This window comes from Somniosus microcephalus, chromosome 17 (assembly GCF_052327205.1).
Source record: "Somniosus microcephalus isolate GS21.2 chromosome 17, FLI_Smic_1.0, whole genome shotgun sequence".
NCBI classification, from domain to species: Eukaryota; Metazoa; Chordata; class Chondrichthyes; order Squaliformes; family Somniosidae; genus Somniosus; species Somniosus microcephalus.
Genome location: NC_141003.1, coordinates 58761128 through 58782162, shown reverse-complemented (window position 1 = coordinate 58782162; position 21035 = coordinate 58761128). Strand labels below are relative to the sequence as shown.

Sequence of the window (21035 nt, the reverse complement as noted above, 5' to 3'; positions counted from 1 at the left end):
AGGCAGGCTGCATAATGAATGCACTATCCTCTGTAATAAATATTCTAATATGTGTTCTTGGCATGCAATGCTCTGCTCCGAGGGCACAAACATGGAAAATCTACCCATTAATCGCAATTCCTTCAAATGCATCCTAGTATTTGATTAGCATTGTTAGTAACAGCTTTATATTGACAGGGCACTTCTAATAATCATGCCCAATCTTTTTTCCTTTACCACCTTTGGTAAAATACACGCTTTCATTGTGCACACATTTTCTGCTTCCCCTTCAACATGCATTACTTTGCATCTATCTACCTACCTTTAAATCCATCTACCTTCCCCTAGCCCATCTGCTCACTTGGTCCAGAAACCTTTGAATCCCATCAATCTTCCTTATACTTGTCATCTGGCCTTGTCCCCGTGTAGCATCATTAATATTACAAGAAGTACTTTAAATGCTCAGTGAATACTGCTAGCGTCATTCTTGAATACAAGAGTACATCTACTGCTTATCTTTTTTAATCTTTTGTTTTGCTCATATTTTATTTACATTTTTCTGTAACTAAGTTGTCGTTGTTGTAAGTTCTCTTTCACGTGACAGACATCATACTGATATTTCAGATGTCTATTATCTCATTCTAAATTAATTTCCTATTTCTAAAGTTTATAGTCAAAATATAATCTGAGAAAGCTTTGATATAACTGTGTAGTCCAATAGAAATTGCTGACTAGGCACCAGTCAGTCTCCTACAAAAGAATTACAATTGAAAGGAGTGGACCGCAGGCACGGAATTCAGCATTCTGCCTGCTGTAAGCTCTTTTAGCGAGGCAGTTCATTTGTGCTGTGCTGTGCAGTAGCAGCAACCAGCAAGTTTGCCAAGAAACCCAGTTGCTTGCTGATCCTGGCAGGTGCAGAGCTGGGTGGGAACAGTACCGTTGATTTATGAAGCTAATCATGGAGATAGAATTATTTTTTCCTATGATAATATGTCCTCCCTGCTGCTCCATATGTCGACAGTTGTTAAAAAGGTGACATTATTCTTCATTTGTGGTGTGTACTTTGCAAGGTTTGCACTGTTTTACATGAGTGGATAAGAACGTATTGACTCAACACCAAGTACTAAATTTAGACTCGGGGCACTAATTACTAGTCTTAGCAATTGGGGAAAAGCAGCAGAGGCAAAATAAATGACTTTCACTAATACAGTATGAGGGCTGGCGGCCCTGGTTAAACTGGTGGCTTCAGTCCATAGAGTGGACTAAATAGGAGGGGAGGCAATGTTTACTTACTTATTTACTTTTTTTTAAAACCCTGGCACAAACAGAAATGTCATCCAGTTTTTTTGGGCTGGGACTAGGGCTTTGTTGTTGACCTGCTAATCCTTTATTTATATTTAATATTTAAGGCAAAAAGTTATTGTTGGTGATAATAGCAAATAAAAGATTTCATGCATTCCTCTGTTCACTATTTAAATGCAGGTGGTGTTCCATTTTTTTGGATTAACGCTCTGCTAAACTATTGGACAAACAAGTATCAAATAAATGCTTTAGGTTTTCTTCCATTAATGTTGCCGACAGCGGTATAGTTCTAAGCTCCAAATTGGCATCCAAACATCATTATTTTTATACTAAGGTTTTTGTAAGTGCTGACTCTTTCCTTGATCTTAATAAACAATAACGCTTTAAAACATTTTGTAGGTACCTTAATGCTGTTCTCTTTTTAAGCTCCCTTGTTACTGATGCAGGAAGTGAGGGGATTTCTGTTGTGGGAGTCATCACATGCTCTTGACTCAGCCAGTCAGCATCAGCCTGTTGCCCTAATAGCTTTAAAATGTGTGACTAAATTCCAACCAAGCTTAAGTCACCTAGTCTCCTGTTGAGCCTCTGTAAGAAGTGATCGCACCTCAATAACTGAAATACTCATCTGGACAAGTTAGTTTTTCCTCAACATTCTCTGGGTTTCTTTGAGCGGTGAATATTACTGGGACCACTGGACCATTGACCTGTAGCTTACTTGTAAAGACCACCTTATCTGTCAATAATTTTACAACTTTTTACAAGATTTCCCCCCAGTCTTAATGGGCTTTATCTTAGAAAACTTCCGGTTCATTTTCATGTTGGAAACCATATTTGCCTTTGTTACAGACCAGAAACAGTGTGATCTCAAAAAGTCCTTTTAATAAATATCTATTGAGTTTTGTCACAGTGCTGTCTGCACATCTGTGTAGTTTCTTGTCCCAAAATCACTGCTTTTAAACCATTTCTCTCGCAGGACAATATTTGTGTGCATAGCTTGACTTTCTATTTTATCATATTCTCTACCTGCTGAAAATACTGTAGATACAAAAGGATGATTAGCAGACTATGGAATTTTCACACACTGCCGTTTTTTTGGTCTTAGAATTATCTCTGTGGAGCTCCCGGAGAATGCACAGCAGTTTGGCATCCAGTTCCGATGGTGGCAGCCTTACCACTCTGGGCCGGGTGAGGACGTGTGGGCTATTGATGAAATTACGATGACGTCAGTCCTGTACAACAGCATTAGTCTCAACTTCACCAATCTTGTGGATGTCACTCAGTCCCTGGGCTTCTACCTGGGAAATGTCCAACCTTACTGTAACCATGACTGGACTCTCCGGTAAGAAGCATGCTCCAGTTCTTGCACCTGGTTTAATTTCCCGTGCTGCCTTAAAGGCAATTCCCAGCTTTGGAAAACAAGAATACATTTTTAACCATGAGAGGATATTATTGCTTCTCACTTCACACCTGCTCTTCCAATGTTCTTTAGCGTTAAATTCCAAACTGAGAAGAGAAAGAGAAAGGTTTGGATTACACTAGGTATGAACCTGCCTTGGATGAAGTATTCATACTGAGTTATCACTAGTGTTTTAGGAAAGCTTGGAGACATTACCCCTTAAAAGCTACAGACCCTGTGGATTCATTGAGGCAATTGAAAAGTTCTCATTTGTAATTTAATTTGTTTGAGTTTCTCTCATATCACAATGGGAGACTGAAAACTCCAGAACACATAGGGGGAGAAATTGGGTGCCTTTGCACCTCTTGTTAATGTCCCCCGGGGGCGCTAGCGAGGCACCAATTGCCTTGTGACCAGCGCGGCGCTGACATCGACTCCCGCCATATTCAGTGGGAGTTTTGTGGCGACGCTGCAGCGTTGCACTCCGATCTCCTTCGCCCGGAGATCATGACGTCATCGCCGTGCGCAGTGTCCGGACCCGAAATTGCCTTCCGCCCCCTGCAGCAGCCCCGGTCGAAAACACCGACAGCTGCAGGAGGCTTGCATCGGTCGGCTGGCCGCTTCGGGGGCGATGATTAAAGGCGAGGTGGCCGAGGTAAGCATAAAAAAAACTTACCTTACCTGTTGGTGTTTTGTTCGCGGTTTCCTGCCCGCGATCTATCAGCTCAGCACGCTGCTTGAGTGCCAGACTAATCCCGCTGGATCGCAGCAACCTTGGTGGTCCAGGTAGGTAATTTTTCTATTGCAGAGCCTGCAGTGATGGCCCTTCCCTTTAAGAACATAAGAACATAAGAAATAGGAGCAGGAATAGGCCACTTGGACCCTCGAGCCTGCTCCGCCATTCAATAAGATCATGGCTGATCTAGGGCTCAAAGCCACTTCCCAGCCTGCTCCCCATAACCCTTCACTCCCTTATCTTGCAAAAATTTGTCTATCTCCAGTTTAAATGTATTTAATGACCCAGCCTCCACAGCTCTCTGGGGCAGAGAGTTCCACAGATTTACAACCCTCTGAGAGAAGAAGTTCCTCCTCATCTCAGTTCTAAAAGGGCGACCCTTTATTCTGAGACTGTGCCCCCGAGTTCTAGATTTCCCCACGAGGGGAAACATCCTCTCTGCATCTACCTTGTCGAGGCCCCTCAGTATCTTATATGTTTCAATAAGATCACCTCTCATTCTTCTAAATTCCAATGAGTATAGGCCCAGCCTGCTCAACCTTTCCTCATAAGTCAAACCCCTCATCTCTGGAATTAACCGAGTGAATCGTCTCTGAACTGCCTCCAATGCAAGTATATCCTTCCTTAAATAAGGAGGCCAAAACTGTACGCAGTACTCCAGGTGTGGTCTCACCAAAACCTTGTACAGTTGTAGCAGGACTTCCCTGCTTTTATACTCCAACCCCCTTGAAATAAATGGCCAGTCCATTTGCCTTTTTGATTACTTGCTGTACCTGCATGCTAACTTTTTGTGTTTCATGCACAAGGACCCCCAGGTCCCTCTGAACTGTAGCATTTTGTAATCTCTCTCCATTTAAATAATAGTTTGCTTTTTTTTCCTGCCACAGTGGATAACCTCGCACTTTCCCACATTATACTCTATTTGCCAAATGTTTGCCCACTCACTTAGCCTGTCTATATCCCTTTGCAGATTCTTTGAATCCTCTGCACAACTTGCTTTCCCACCCATCTTTGTATCATCTGCAAACTTGGCTACATTACACTCGATCCCTTCATCCAAGTCATTAATGTAGATTGTAAATAGTTGGGGCTCCAGCACTGATCCCTGTGGCACCCCACTAGTTATCGTTTGCCAACCAGAAGATGACCCATTTATCCCGACTCTGTGCTTTCTGTTAGTTAGCCAATTCTCTATCCATGCTAATATACTACCCCCAACTCCGTGAGCTCTTATCTTATGCAGCCTTATGCAGTAAGGGAGGGAAGGGGCCTTTGAATGCGGCAGCGCTGCATGGCCCAGTGTGCGGCACTGTTGAATTCTCCACCCTGATATTCGGGGTTAGCGCTCCAAGAAGGAAGTGGCGCGCTTGATTTAATGCTCCACCTCCATCTTGGAGCAGTAAAACTAAATTTCGCGGTTGACGGCGTTAACTAGCGCCGGGCGCTAAAGTTTGCGGCAGGCAATGTTAGCGCCCCAAAATGGTCAATACCGAATTTTTCCCCCATACTGTTTACACATTACGGTGCTGGAGATTCTGTGACTCTTTGACTCATTACCAACTTTGGATAGGTCACCATAAAGGTAGGTTTTGATGGAAGATGAGAATAGAGAACAGGGCAAAGAGATTTAGGAAAATAATTCCAGTATGCAAGGTGGCTTCAGGCTTTGCCACCGTGGAATGGAGATGGGGGAAATTTGATGTAGACCAGAGTCAAATAAATGGAGCACAGATGTTGCAGACAATTTTACAGGTAGGTCATGCAAGGACTTGAAGATAAGGGTGAGGATTTTGACGTCGATGCGCTGGAGCTTGCAAAAGACAAAGGTAATTGATGTGTGGGATTTTGTGTGGGATAGGTTCAAGGCTGCAAGAGTCTTGGATGAGTTAGTGTTTGTGTAGGCTGAAGATGGGGAGGCTGGCAAGAAAAACACTGGAGAAATGGAGGCTTGAGGTGATGAAGGTGTGGAAAATGTTTTATTGGTGGTGGAAGTAAGTGGTTTTGGCAATGCACTAGATGTTGGGTTTGAAGCTCAACTCAGCGATGGGTAACAAGGTTATGCACCTGCATGTTTATTCTGAATGAGCATCCCTGGAGGAAGATAGAATTGGCACTTGAGATGCAAAGATTCTGCCATAAGCAAAACAAGGTGGCATCTGTTTGGCTGATGTTGAAGTGAATGACATTTGGCAACCAGGACTTGAGAGACAGGCAGTCAACCAGCATGGCAACAGTTATGGAATCAAGGGCGGAGATAGAGTTGGGTGTTATCAGCACATATATGGAACTTAGCTCCATGTTCACAGATGATGTTCCCAAGATAAGGAAAAGGATGAGGCAAAGAATGGAGTCTTGGAATACATCAGGATAAGGATATGGGCCTGGGAGGAGAGGGTTTGGGTGTGTTAGAGGGGGTGAGAATAAAAACAAGAGAGGGCTGTACCATGGAGTTGACTATTGAAGACTACAGAGAGTTCAAGGAGACACAGTCACAGAAAATGACAAAGGGGTCAAAGATAGGCTTTTTAAGAAGACAGGCGATGATAGCAGTATTAATCAGAGAACGATTGATGAGGACAGTCTTGGTGTTCCACCTCCAAGTTTGCCGACGATACAAAGATGGGAGGGAAAGCAGTGAGTGAGGAGGACATAAAAAACCTGCAAAAAGGACATAGACAGGCTAAGTGAGTGGGCAGAGATTTGGCAGATGCAATATAATGTTGGAAAGTGTGAGGTTATGCACTTTGGCAGAAAAAATCAAAGAGCAAGTTATTATCTAAATGGAGAGAAACTGCAAAGTGCTACAGTACAAAGGGATCTGGGGGTCCTGGTGCATGAAACACAGAAGGTTAGTATGCAGGTACAGCAGGTGATCAGGAAGGCCAATGGAATCTTGGCTTTTATTGCAAGGGGGATGGAGTATAAAAACAGGGAAGTCTTGCTGCAGTTATACAGGGTATTGGTGAGGCCACACCTGGAATACTGCGTGCAGTTTTGGTTTCCATATTTAAGAAAAGATATACTTGCTCTCGAGGCAGTTCAGAGAAGGTTCACTCAGTTGATTCCAGAGATGAGGGGGTTGACGTATGAGGAAAGGTTGAGTAGGTTGGGACTCTACTCATTGGAGTTCAGAAGAATGAGAGGCGATCTTATCGAAACATATAAGATTGTGAGGGGGCTTGATCGGGTGGATGCGGGGAGGATGTTTCCACTGATGGGTGAGACTAGAACTAGGGGGAATAATCTTAGAATAAGGGGCTGCCCTTTCAAAACTGAGATGAGGAGAAACTTCTTCACTCAGAGGGTGGTGAATCTATGGAATTTGCTACCCCAGAGAGCTGTGGAAGCTGCGACATTAAATAAATTTAAAACGGAGATAGACATTTTCCTAGCTGATAAGGGAATTAGGGATTACGGGGAGAGGGCAGGGAAGTGGACGTGAGTCTAGATTCAGATCAGCCATGATCCTATTGAATGGCGGAGCAGGCCCGAGGGGCCGTATGGCCTACTCCTGCTCCTACTTCTTATGTAACATCACCCACCTCCTCCCCGCCTCAACTCATCTGCTGCTGAAACGCTCCTCCGTGCCTTTGTTACCTCTAGACTTGACTATTCCAACACTCTCCTGGCCGGCCTCCCGCCTTGCACCCTCCGTAAACTTGAGCTCATCGAAAACTCTCCTCTCCATATCCTAACTTGCACTGAATACCATTCACCCATCACCCCTGTGCTCGCTGATGTACATTGGCTCCGAGTCTGGCAATGCCTCAGTTTTAAAATTCTCATTGTTGTTTACAAATCCATCCATGGCTTCGCCCCTCCCTATCTCTGTAACCTCCTCCAGCCCTACAACCCTCCGAGATCTCTGCGCTCCTCCAATTCTGGCCTTTTGCGCATCCCTGATGTTGTTCGCTCCACTATTGGCAGCCGTGCCTTCAGCTGCCTAGGCCCTAAGCTCTGGAACTCCCTCCCTAAACCTCTGCGCTTCTCTACCTCTCTCTCTCCCTTTAAGATGCTCCTTAAAACCTACCTCTTTGACCAAGCTTTTGGTCACCTGCCCTAATATCTCCGTTGTGGCTCGGTGTCAAATTCTGTTTGATAATCGTTCCTAACTACGTTAAGGGTGCTATAAATGCAAGTTGTTGTTGTTGTAGAAATCAGACTGGAGGGACACAAACAGAGTGCTCTTGGAGTTGGGTTACAATGATACTTTTGAGCATACCTTGCACATGATTGGGAGGTGAAGTGGAAGTTTGACAGGACAAAGGGATCAAGGGTAGGCTTTTTAAGAAGGCAGGTGATGATAGCAGTATCAATGGGTTAACGATTGCCTGAGGGAAGAGAGCAATTGACAACGTTAATGAAAGTTGGACTAAGGAGTGGTTTTTGAAAGCTCATTTGGGAGGAAATCAAGGTAGCAGATGAGTTTCAGGGAGGAAATTAGTCTCGTGGATATTAAGGTGGATAATAAGGTGGATGAATTAGCTGCGCAAATAGATGTAAATGGATATGATATAATTGGGATTACAGAGACATGGCTCCAGGATGACCAAGTCTGGGAATTCAACATCCAGGGGTATTCAATATTCAGGAAGGACAGGAAAAAAGGAAAAGGAGGTAGGGTAGCATTGCTGGTTAAAGAGGAGATTAACACAGTAGTAAGGAAGGATATTAGCTCTGATGATGTGGAATCTGTATGTGCAAAGCTGAGAAATACCATGGGGCAGAAAACGTTAGTGGGAGTTGTATACAGACCCCCAAACAGTAATGCTGAGGTTGGGGATGGCATTAAACGGGAAATTAGAGACACATGCAATAAGGGCACAGCAGTTATCATGGGTAACTTTAATCTACATATAGATTGGGCTAACCAAATTAGTAACAATACTGTAGAGGAGAAATTCCTAGAGTGTATACGGGATGGTTTCCTGGACCAATATGTCGAGGAACCAACCAGAGATCAGGCTATCTTAGACTGGGTATTATGTAATGAGAAAGGATTAATTAGCAATCTTGTTGTGCGAGGCCCCTTGGGGAGGAGCGATCATAATATGATCGAATTCTTCATTAAAATGGAGAGTGAAGTAGTTGACTCAGAGACTAGGGTCCTGAATTTAAATAAAGGAAACTACGATGGTATGAGGCACGAGTTGGCTAGGATGGATTGGGGAACGTTACTTAAAGGGTTGATGGTGGATCGGCAATGGCAAACATTTAAAGATCGTATGGATGAACTACAGAATTTGTTCATCCCTGTCTGGCATAAAAATAAAACAAAAAAGGTGCCTCAACTGTGGCTAACAAGGGAAGTTAGGGATTGCATAAGATCCAAGGAGAGGGCATATAATTTGGCCAGAAAAAGCAGCAAACCTGAGGATTGGGAGCAGTTTAGGATTCAGCAAAGGAGGACAAAGGGATTAATTAACAGGGGGGAAATAGATTATGAGAGTAAGCTTGCAGGGAACATAAAAACTGATTGTAAAAGTTTCTATAGATATGTGAAGAGAAAAAGATTGGTGAAGTCAAGCGTAGGTCCCTCGCAGTCAGAATCAGGGGAATTTATAATGGGGAACAAAGAAATGGCAGACCAATTAAATACATACTTTGATTCTGTCTTCACAAAGGAGGACACAAATAACCTCCCAGAGATGTCGGGGAACAGAGGGTCTAATGAGAGGGAGGAATTAAATGAAATTGGTATTTGTAGGGAAACTGTGTTAGGGAAATTGACGGGATTGAAGGCCGATAAATCCCCAGGGCCTGATAATCTACATCCTAGGGTACTTAAGGAAGTGGCCCTAGAAGTAGTAGACGCTTTGCTTGTCATCTTCTAAAATTCTATAGACTCTGGAACAGTTCCCATGGATTGGAGGGTAGCTAATGTAACCCCACTATTTAAAAAAGGTGGTAGAGAGAAAATGGGGAATTATAGACCGGTAAGTCTGACATCTGTAGTGGGGAAAATGCTTGAGTCCATTATAAAAGATGTAATAGCAGAGCACTTGGTAAACAGTGACAGGATCGGACAAAGTCAGCATGGATTTACAAAAGGTAAATCATGCTTGACTAATCTGAAATTTTTTGAGGATGTAACTGGTAGAATAGATAAGGGAGAACCAGTGGATGTGGTGTATTTGGACTTTCAGAAGGCTTTCGATAAGGTCTCACAAGAGATTAGCGTGCAAAGTTAAAGCACACGGGATTGGGGGTAAGGTACTGTCTTGGATAGAGAACTGGTTGGCAGACAGAAAGCAAAGAGTTGGAATAAATGGGTCTTTTTCCGAGTGGCAGGCAGTGACTAGTGGGGTACCGCAGGGATCGGTGCTAGGACCCCAGCTACTCACAATATATATAAATGACCTAGACGAGGTGATGGGCCTTCAATAACCACAAAACTAGAAGTTATAGACTTAAACAAGTTGGCTTTTAATCACTAAGATCAGAGCTAACATCTCAACACGCCGACTGGTTCACAGGAATGAGTCATACAGATCCTGGGATCTTTATGTAAGAGAAGTCAGGGGCGGAGCCAAGAGCCAAGACCTGGAACCTCCCAGGTTAGTCGGGAAAGAGGAAGTGAAACTATACACAGTGGGGGAGGGTAATATACATGAGTGCAAAACGAATACAGGACCAAGACAAACAGATTTCATTACATTCACCCCTTCTATAGATTTAGTCCATCGGGGTGATGTTTCTTAAAAGTTGGTATAAGTGAGTCTGTCAGGAGGTTTTGCAGTTCTCAGTGATCGGCGCAAAGCCGGTTGGGGTGCCTCTAGGGGAGTGGATTCTGGTTCCTCCACTGTCCGGGCCTCCGCAGTGTCTTCCAGGTTATCTGCAGTGTCCTCCAGGTTAAAGTTGGGTATTGATACCTCTGGGCGCCCTGTCTCTTTGTAGTGTAGGTCTTCATCGGGTAGTCTCCCATCGTTCTCTCCGCTCCCCGAGGGAGCGAGGTCTTTTATGGAAACAGTGTCCTCTCGCCCGTCAGAGTATTCGATATAGGCGTACTGAGGGTTTGCATGGAGGAGCTGTACCTTTTCCACAAGGGGGTCTGTTTTATGGCCTCTCACGTGCTTCCGCAATAGTACTGTCCCCGGAGACGTCAGCCACGCGGGTAGAGATATGCCCGAGGTGGATTTCCGGGGGAAAACTAACATCTTTTCGTGAGGGGTAGCGTTAGTGGCAGTACATAACAGAGACCTTATGGAGTGGAGCACGTCTGGGAGGACTTCCTGCCAGCGGGAGGTCGGAAGGCCTTTTGACTTTAAGGCTAACGTGACAGCCTTCCAAACAGTAGCATTCTCCCTTTCCACTTGCCCATTACCCCGGGGGTTGTAGCTAGTGCTTCTGCTAGTGGCTATCCCCTTCGAGAGCAAGAACTGGCGCAGCTCGTCACTCATGAATGACGTCCCCCTATCGTTGTGTATGTAGTTCGGCATGCCAAACATGCAGAATAGATTACAGAGACACTTGATGACCGTGGCACTGGTCATGTCTGGGCAGGGAATGGCGAAGGGGAAGCAGGAATATTCATCAATGATATTGAGGAAGTATACGTTACGGTCGGCAGAGGGAAGGGGTCCCTTGAAGTCCAGACTTAGGCACTAAAATGGCCGTGTGGCTTTGATAAGGTGTGCACGGTCAGGCCTGTAGAAACGAGGCTTGCATTCCGCACAGATGCGGCAGGCTCTGGTCATTGCCCTGACCTCCTCGATGGAGTGGGGCAGATTGCGGGACTTTATAAAATGGTATAGTCGGGTGACCGCTGGGTGACAGAGGTCGTTGTGGAGACCCTGTAATTTGTCCGTATGAGTGCTGGCACACATTCCCCACGATAGGGCGTCTGGGGGTTCATTAAGGGCTCCCGGCCTGTACATAATATCATAGTCGAACGTGGATAGTTTGATCCTCCACCTGAGTATTTTGTCATTCTTGATTTTCCCCCTTTGTTATTAAACATGAAAGCCACCGACCGCTGGTCGGTGAGCAGGGTGAAACGTTTGCCGGCTAGGTAGTGTCTCCAGTGCCGCACTGCCTCCACTATAGCCTGTGCCTCCTTCTCGACAGAAGAGTGCCTGATTTCAGGTCCCTGAAGGGTTCGGGAGAAGGCGGCCACAGGTCTCCCAGCCTGATTGAGGGTCGCAGCTAAGGCAAAGTCTGACGCATCGCTTTCGACTTGAAAGGGAATGCATTCGTCCACTGCACACACTGCAGCCCTTTCAATGTCCTGTTTAATACTGGTGAAAGCCTCCCGAGCTTCAGCTGATAGTGGGAAGGACGTCGATTTAATGAGGGGTCGGGCCTTATCAGAGTAATTGGGCACCCATTGGGCATAATACGAAAAAAATCCCAGGCACCTTTTTAAAGCTTTGGGATTGTGTGGCAGGGGCAGTTCCTTTAGGGGGCGTAATCGGTCAGGGTCCGGTCCAATTACCCCATCTTCCACCACACAGCCGAGGATACAGAGACGGGTTGTGTTGAAGACACATTTGTCTTCGTTGTAGGTTAGATTCAGCTTTAGGGCAGTTTTTAAAAATCTCGCAAGATTTAGATCGTGGTCTTGCTGGTTGTGCCCGCAGATAGTGACATTGTCCAGATAGGGGTAGGTAGCTTGTAGTTTATTCTCGTCAACCATGCGGTCCATCTCACGCTGGAAGACCGAGACCCCATTTGTTACCCCGAAGGGCACTCTGAGAAAATGGTAGAGGCGCCCGTTCGCCTTGAAGGCGGTGTATGGGCGGTCCTCCATTCTAATGGGGAGCTGGTGATACGCGGATTTGAGGTCGATAGTCGAGAAGACTCGGTATTGCGCAATCTGGTTGACCATTTCTGATATGCGGGGTAAAGGGTAGGCGTCCAGCTGGGTATAAATATTAACAGTCTGGCTGTAGTCAATTACCATCCGTTTCTTTTCGCTATTTTTAACTATGACTACTTGGGCACGCCACGGGCTGGTACTGCATTCAATAATGCCTTCCCGCAGGAGTCTGTCCACTTCCGCCTTGATAAAGTGTCTGTCTTCCAGACTGTACCGTCTACTTTTGGTCGCTATGGGCCTACAGTTCGGAGCGAGATTAGCGAATAAAGAGGGCGGGCTGATTTTTAAGGTTGATAGGCCACAGACTGTGAGTGGCGGCTGGGACCCGCCATATGCTAGCGTGACACTTTCGTGGTGGCACTGGAAGTCCAGGCCCAAGATTACATTAACACAGAGTTCTGGCATCACGAGGAGTTTAAAATCCTTGTAGTCCGTGCCTTTTACAGTCAGTGTTACCACACAGTAGCCCAAAATGTCCGAAGTGTGGGGCTTAGCAGCCATAGCAATTCTGCTCCGTGTAGGGGTTACCGTTAATGAGTGCCGCCGTACCAGGCTAGGGTGGATAAAACTCTCGGTACTCCCACAGTCAATTAAACATTTCGTTAAATTCCCGTTTACCTGTATGTCCATCATGGATTTTGTCAATGGGTGTGGCCTGAATTGATCCACCGTGATCGAAGCCACTGTTCGGCCCTGGGCGGCCGTTGAGTCGGGAAAAGATGGCGGATCCCAAGATGGCGGCCCGCACAGCACGCACGAGGCGGTGACGGAGTTGGAAATCGGATTCCCCCTGCAGATTTTGCTAAAATGCCCCTTTTTCTTACATTTGAAGCATGTAGCATCCTTCGCTGGGCATCGTTGCCTGGGGTGCTTGGCCTGGCCGCAGAAGTAGCATTTCGGGCCTCGAGACATTGCCGCTGTAGTAGGACTCCTGGGTGAACTTCTGTGTGGGGACTCCGGCGGCGTAGAGCTGGTCTGAGACCTGGATGGGGAAGATGGCTGATTCCAAGATGGCGGCCCCCTCGGCGCGCACGAGGCGGTGAGGGCCGCATGGCCGGAAGAATAAGAGTCAGAGTTTCTCTGGGCCACGTCCAGCGATCGCGCAGTGGCCACTGCCTTTTTTAAGTCCAGGACCTCCTTCTCCAGCAGTCTCTGCCGGATATAATTCGATTTGAGGCCCGTGATGAAGGAATCGCGGACCAATTCGTCAGAGTACGCGTTGGCCGTCACGGCCTTGCAGTTACAGTCCCGGACCAGGTCCTTTAGGCCCTGTAAGAAATCGTCCATTGATTCCTCTGGTCGCTGCCTGCGTGTAGCCGGCAGATGTCTGGCGTACACTTCGTTTACCGGCCTCTGGTATTGGGCCTTCAGGATAGTGATGGCCTCCGTGTAAGAGGTGGCGTCCCGGATGAACGAATAAATCCGATGACTTACACGAGTAGTCAGTAGACTCAGTTTATCTACCTCGCTAGCGGATGAGGCCCCCGTGAAGAGTTCGAAGCATTTGAGCCAGTGTCCAAATTGATTTGATGCTTCAGCAGAATGTGGATCCAAGTCCAGACGCTCTGGTTTTAGGAGTCGATCCATCCTAGTATTCTTTAGTGATTAAAATTGATGGGCCTTCAATAACCACAAAACTAGAAGTTATAGACTTAAACAAGTTGGCTTTTAATCACTAAGATCAGAGCTAACATCTCAACACGCCGACTGGTTCACAGGAATGAGTCATACAGATCCTGGGATCTTTATGTAAGAGAAGTCAGGGATGGAGCCAAGAGCCAAGACCTGGAACCTCCCAGGTTAGTCGGGAAAGAGGAAGTGAAACTATACACAGTGGGGGAGGGTAATATACATGAGTGCAAAACGAATACAGGATCAAGACAAACAGATTTCATTACACGAGGGAACTAGATGTAATATCTCCAAGTTTGCAGATGACACAAAGCTGGGTGGGCGTGTGTGCTGTGAGGAGGATGCAGAGAAACTCCAGTATGATTTGGACAGGTTGGGTGATTGGGCAGATGCATAGCAGATGCAGTATAATGTGGATAAATGTGAGGTTATCCACTTCGGTGGCAAAAACAGAAAGACAGATTATTATCTGAACGGCAATAGATTGGAAAAAGGGGAAGTGTAACGAGACCTGGGTGTCCTTGTGCACCAGTCGCTGAAGGTAAGCATGCAGGTGCAGCAGGCGGTTAAGAAGGCAAATGGTATGTTGGCCTTCATAGCGAGAGGATTCGAGTACAGGAGCAAGGATGTCTTGCTGCAGTTGTACAGGGCCTTGGTGCGACCACACCTTGAGTATTGTGTGCAGTTTTGGTCACCTTATCTGAGGAAGGATGTTCTTGCCATGGAGGGAGTGCTGCGAAGATTCACCAGACTGATACCTGGGATGGCAGAAATGATGAGGAGAGATTGGATTGATTAGGCTTATATTCGCTAGAGTTTAGAAGAATGAGAGGGGATCTCATTGAAACTTATAAAATTCTGACAGGACTGGACAGACTAGATGCAGGAAGGATGTTCCCGATGGTCGGGGAGTCCAGAACCAGGGGTCACAGTCTAAGGATAAGGGGTAAGCCATTTAGGACAGAAATGAGGAGGAATTTCTTCACCCAGGGAGTGGTGAACCTGTGGAATTCTCTACCGCAGAAGGCAGTAGAGGCCAATTCATTAAATATATTCAAGAAGGAGTTAGATATATTTCTTAAGGCTAAAGAGATCAAGGGATATGGGGAGAAAGCAGGGACAGGGTACTGAATTTGGATGATCAGCCATGATCTCATTAAATGGCGGAACAGGCTCGAGGGGTCAAATAGCCTACTCCTGCTCCTATCTTCTATGTTTCTATGTGAGGGCTAGAAAGGTGATGATGGAAGCAACTATCGCATGTTTTATTGATTAGATTAGGTTAAATCTAATTAAAATAAATGATTTAATGTAAATAGCTCTATTGTACACCAACGGCTTCATTCAAGAGTTTAACTTTCTGAAATATTTAGTCCTGTGTACATGCTAAACTGTCCACCTTCAGTATGATCCAATGTGCTAGTCATGAGTGTTGAATTGAGTATCAAACTTAACATGATATGAGTTAGACCATTCTTGATCTGTTCACAAAGACCCGAATTTGCCAAAATTTACCCAATTTTGGCTTATTTAATGGCAGCAAGCAAACGGGTTCCTTTGCACAGCAAGTGTGAATTTGAAGTCCTCCCTGTGTAAATTTCCTGCTGATATAATAATAGAATGTTGCTGGTACAAAGGAAGAGGTTGAGTGATACATCGTGACAAACATGCATTACAGAGTCAAGTTCAGTGTTCAAAATTGCCATTCTCTATTTGGTGCTGATTTGCTACATTCCCATTATCTATCTTCTACTACCTACACTGTTAGCTGGAATTTTATTTTTTATTAAAAGTTTAAATTAAAAACGTTAATTAGTAGCACTAAATTGGTGATGCAATGGCATTATCCCTTCACTGTTCACATTATTATCCTCGCCTTCAAATGAAGCCAAGATCAGATGTCCTGAAGTTACTTTGGCAAGAGGACAGACACCTCCCTTCATATACAGTTTGGCTTAGTGACCCTCTCAAACAGAGCTAACTGTAATTGCTCAGAGTTAGGAAGATTACTTCAGTAAGAGGCAAGGATGATGAATTAATTAAGCAGCAGAGTTCACCAATTTAATTTAATGAAGAATAAAGTTGTAATTTATTTTCTCAAGAATGCTGTTACATGGTGTTTCTCCTCAATGATTCTCTTCAGGAGGAGCAGGAAGGGTGGATGCTATTCGTTGAAAGGGTAAAGGTGGTACAGGTTTTTTCAGCTAGGATTGTATGCTGTGTTGAATGAGTTATTGTATCCTCAAAAATAGGACTATTTCATGCATCCATTGAATACAAAGCAGACAATATTCCATCTATCCCAGACATTCATTATAATCTTTATGAATATCACAGTGAATTTCTCTCTTCCTATTTTTTCCTCTACAATAGGTGCATTAAACAGGCAGCCATACCAATAAACGTATGAGCCATACTTAACCATTGTTACACTTTTCTTAGTTTTCTTTCAGGCTAAATTCTTGAGTGTGATTTAATTGGATGCTTGAAACTAAGGGGCTTATTGTTTTCCAGTGTCATTCACATGGCACTTTACACTGGCTGTGATTTTCCAGTTGTGTTGCTAAGTGTGTTGATAAAATCACTATATATATATCATTCTTCTGGATATGTGACGGATTGAAAACTCTTTTAATGGATATCCACCTAACAATATCAGTATATTTGAGTCATGTCTAACAAGAGAGTATTTGGCCTAATGGGTTCATTTAAGGCTGTTTTCGGGCTGGGTGATGCACTATCCTTTCATCATTAGATGCTGGGATTGAGCCCAGTAGATCCATTAGAATAAAAGTCTCCTTTTTCTCCTGGCGCCTGTAATAATTTGGCTTGAAATGGGTTTGGATAGTTTCAAACTGATTTCTGACGAGCACAGGCTGACATGACAAGACTGACCATAACTTAAAGAGGTCGTAAGTTAAGGGGAGTGGAAATTTTAAGCAGGGTGTTGAGGTAGGGAGCATTATTCTGCATTCAACTATGCCAAAGGTTCCCAATTTATTTTGCTCAGCCCCAATTTCGGAAATTAATGCCCCATGTTCACCCCGCCACCTCGTTCTACCTACCTCATTTAATCCAGGAATTTTGGGGTGTTTAGAACACTTTGGCGCGAAATTGGTCCTCAGCATGCCTGTTTGCTTGGGTGCAAAATTCACATTGGGGACCAATTTCCGGAAGCGATCTGCACCTGATCTCCCCTGGAAGTGGCAGCCACCAACTTCCGAGTATCGGGGCAGCTGCCGAAAAGGCGGTCAGCTCCCGATTCGCATAGTCAAGGGGCCTAACGCCTGGTTTAGGACGCTGATGCCAAATTTGACACAAACTGGGCAGAGCATGCACTACTCAATTTTTCCAGGTCTACCACAGCCTAATCAGTCACCCTGAAAGCGACCGCTGGAGGCTGCTGAAGAACAAGTAGGCTTTTGTTTTTTCACTTACTTCAACGTGTGGCCAGGGGTAGCACTCCTGCCTCTTCTGGCTCTATGGCAATACTGCGTGAACCCCCTCACGTTCACCTCCCCACCCCGCCCAGGACTTACCTGCAGGCTGGCTTGTCCGATTTTGGGAAGGTCCCGACCGATGAGCTTCATCGCAGCGCAGCTCACCGGTATTATGGAAGTGAGGCCCCAGGCCCACTTGTGAGCGAGCCTCTAATCTCTGTTATAGTTGGCTTGGGTGTGCTTGAGCTAAAAGTGGGATAAAATCAGTGGGAAAACTTGTTGCTTTTCCCAGTATTGACATCTTGATAAGCACAATGAAAATGCTAAAGAAATGCATTTAAAATGAAAGACACTTGTTTTTAGTCTATTTGTGACACATTTTAGAAAATGTTAAAAATATCACACTGGGTTTATCCTTTGGCTCAGTTACTGTTTGCATTTGAAGTAGATCAACACCTGGCTGAGTGCAGCTCCAACAACACTCAAGAAGCTCAACACCGTCCAGGACAAAGCAGCCCACTTGATTGGCACCCCCTCTACCACCTTAAACATTCACTCCCTCCACCACCGGCGTACCGTGGCTGCAGTGTGTACCATCTACAAGATGCACTGCAGCAACTCACTAAGGCTTCTTCGGCAGCACCTCCCAAACCCACAACCTCTTCCACCTAACAGGACAAGGGCAGTAGACACATGGGGACACCACCACCTCCAAGTTCCCCTCCAAGTCACACATCATCCTGACTTAGAAGTATGTCGCCGATCCTTCATCGTCGCTGGGTCAAAATCCTGGAACTCCCTACCTAACAGCACTGTGGTAGTACCTTCACCACATGGACTGCAGCGGTTCAAGAAGGCGGCTCACCACCACCTTCACAAGGGCAATTAGGGATGGGCAATAAATGCTGGCCTTGCCAGCGACGGCCACATCCCATAAAAACGAATTTTAAAAAAACCTGAAAATCATATATATTTCAGACACTGAGAGAATGTGAAAATTGCAGTAGAATCATAGAATAGTACAGCACAGAAGGAGGCCATTTGGCCCATCGAGTCTGTGCCAGCTCTTTCGAAGAGCAATCCAATTAGTCCCACTCCCCGCTCTTTCCCCATATCCCTGCAATTTGTCTCCTTCAAGTATTTATCCAATTCCCTTTTGAAGGTTACTACTGAATCTGCATCCTCCACCCTATCAGACAGTGCATTCCAAATCCTAACCACGCGTTGCATAAAAAAGCTTTTCCTCATGTTGCCTCTGGTTCTTTTGCCAATCACCTTAATAGTTCTCAAAGGATCAGTTGTTTATGAATAACTGAATACAGCAAAAAATTGTTAAGAATTAAAGAACAAGTCAGCCTTACCTTGAGTTATTCAGATTCATTTATATGTATCAAAGTAGACTTAAAGATGAAGGAAAATTTAGGGGGAGTATTTCTTATTGAAAGTAGGAGTCACTACTCAAGAATCTACATTGGCAATACGTTTTAATTTTTAAAAATAAGTCAAAGGATTTTATGCAACAACTTTTAATTTATTCTATAAAAATGGGTTGTATTTTGAATAAAATCTATTCACTCCTACACTTTCCTTACCCCTTAATCTCTCATTTTCAAATGATAGCGTGCCTTAGCATACTGCAATAGTCCAATAAAATAGAAATATGATCTTCATAAATTCTGTATAATTAACAGAGTACGGAAATATTTCAGTTTTTGTAGCTAGAAGGAATTTTTGTCATTCCAACATTAGCTTTTTAGCCTATGCTTTTAGAACTAGCCTCAAGGAAAAGTAGGTACATAAAGAGGTTAATGTGGAGGATGATGGAGCTGGTGGAGATGCATTGAATTTGGCTGATGCCCTTCATAGCCCTTGCCAGCCATTATCCCATGGGAAATCTCCAGACCAATTCACACTATCTAACTGATTAGTGGTTAAATTAATTAATGTTAGCTGATCTCAGCTGGACTTCCATTTGGTTTGCTCTTGGCAACTCCACGGCAATGAGTTAGGTGCAATGTTGCTGTTGGTCACAGGGGAGTGATTGACAATGTTTTCTTCATTGCATGAACTTGGGTTGGATGATTTATCATTCAGTGCAGACTATTCCCAATCTCATTTTCTGCAGCAAGTGAAACGTGTCTAATCATGTGTAATGTTTCCATCAGTCACTTTCCTTTACCAAATAAGAAGCCATAAATTTGCAGTCGGTTAAAATGCTCATAAATTATTTAAATTTTAAACAAATATGATTAAATTATCTTGGGCTTTATTTTAGACCACAAAGTCATAATAAAGTAATTACAGTGCAAAGCTCTCCTGCCAAGCAGATAACTCACACAAGGTCAAGTTTGCAGTTATCTGACGCTCTGCCAGAAACAAAAATCATCTCTGCAGTTTAAAATTTACTGTAAATAATTGTTTTGAAATGATTTATTCGTTTTCAAATCACACTGAAGTAGGCTTATGACTGAATTAAGAAATTATTTAATAGCAAACTCACTGACATTTTAAATACATTGGTTTGAAAGTGGCGGATGTGTGCGGGATGGCACAGTATGACACAAGCCATCTTCTGAGGTGGTATTTCACCTCCAATGAATCTGGCCCAGAGAAAATGGATGAAAATCTTAATTTTTCAAAGGTTCTTAAGGAAATTGAAATGCAGGACTGGATTTTCCTCCACTACGTTGCCCTAAATTGTTAGCAGAGGGATATCAGGGTGGCACACCTATCGTTGCATCCTCACCACAAGCTGCCCTCTGCCAGAAGAGGGTTGGGGTCGGCCCTGGAGCAGCAGGGAGAGAGGCAGCAGAGTGAGTACTTGTCCCTCTCCTTAGGCCCCAAGAACATTCCCTGTTTAGGCATCGGCTGAGCCTTTCCTGCCTAGATAAACAGCTCCACCACAGAAAATTGTGTCAGGGCAGTGGGCGGAAGTTCTGTCTTAACATTCCTCTGCCGTGAGGAGGTAAATCCAGTGGCTAGTCTGAGTCTGTTTCCTAGTGGATTGGAATCCATTGCATTAGATGGCTCTAAATTTGGAAGTCAAATAGTAATTTCTGGGTAAAAAATAATTCTTTATTAGGGTGCTCTTCCGATGCTGCAGTTGAATTGCATTAGGTGCAATTTAGAGGAAATTCAGATTTCGAACTCTTGTGAGGCATACGTGGCTTAGGTGGGTTTGATGCTGTTGCTGCATGCAAGGAAAAAATATATACATACATCAGTCTCATCATCTCTTTCTTCAATAGGCAAATGAAACAATCCATAAAAAAGGCAGCTGTATTATTATGGTGAATATAGGGCAATGAATGGCAGTGAGATAGAGGCAGTAATTGAATTGAGGCGTTGTAAAGATGTCATCAACTGGGCCAGTCAAGTATCAGAGGAATCCACAATTCAGTTATTTTCTTGTAAATGGCAATTTTTTTCATTCCTTACAAAACATACGAGGCTGTATTTTAAGTTGCCTACAGCCATTGGCTGCAGCAGTATTGTTGTTCAGTGGTGGTGAGTGACTAACAGAAATGGCGGGTAATAAAGACATGGGCAGCAAAGACTGATGTTGGATCTCAAGGTATTCTGTATCATGTGACTGGTGCTATAATAATACAAAGTTATTTGCGATAATGTGATCCAGGCTCTCTCCTAATGGATGGGCTGTGTGGATCCTGTTTTTAACATAGAGGGAGACACAGACGATGGCCAGCAGTGATGATACAAAACATCACAGGT

General features: G+C 44.4%; 1 protein-coding gene across 2 annotated transcripts in view; it reads left to right on the top strand.

Moving 5' to 3' along the window:
- Nucleotides 1–21035, top strand: part of reln (reelin) — a 391712-nt gene that overhangs the window by 200016 nt on the left and 170661 nt on the right. For both annotated transcript variants that reach the window (XM_086010451.1, XM_086010450.1), the window contains one exon: nucleotides 2384–2620. In XM_086010451.1, the coding sequence (XP_085866577.1) occupies nucleotides 2384–2620 (237 nt within the window). The remainder of the gene's footprint in view (nucleotides 1–2383; nucleotides 2621–21035) is intronic.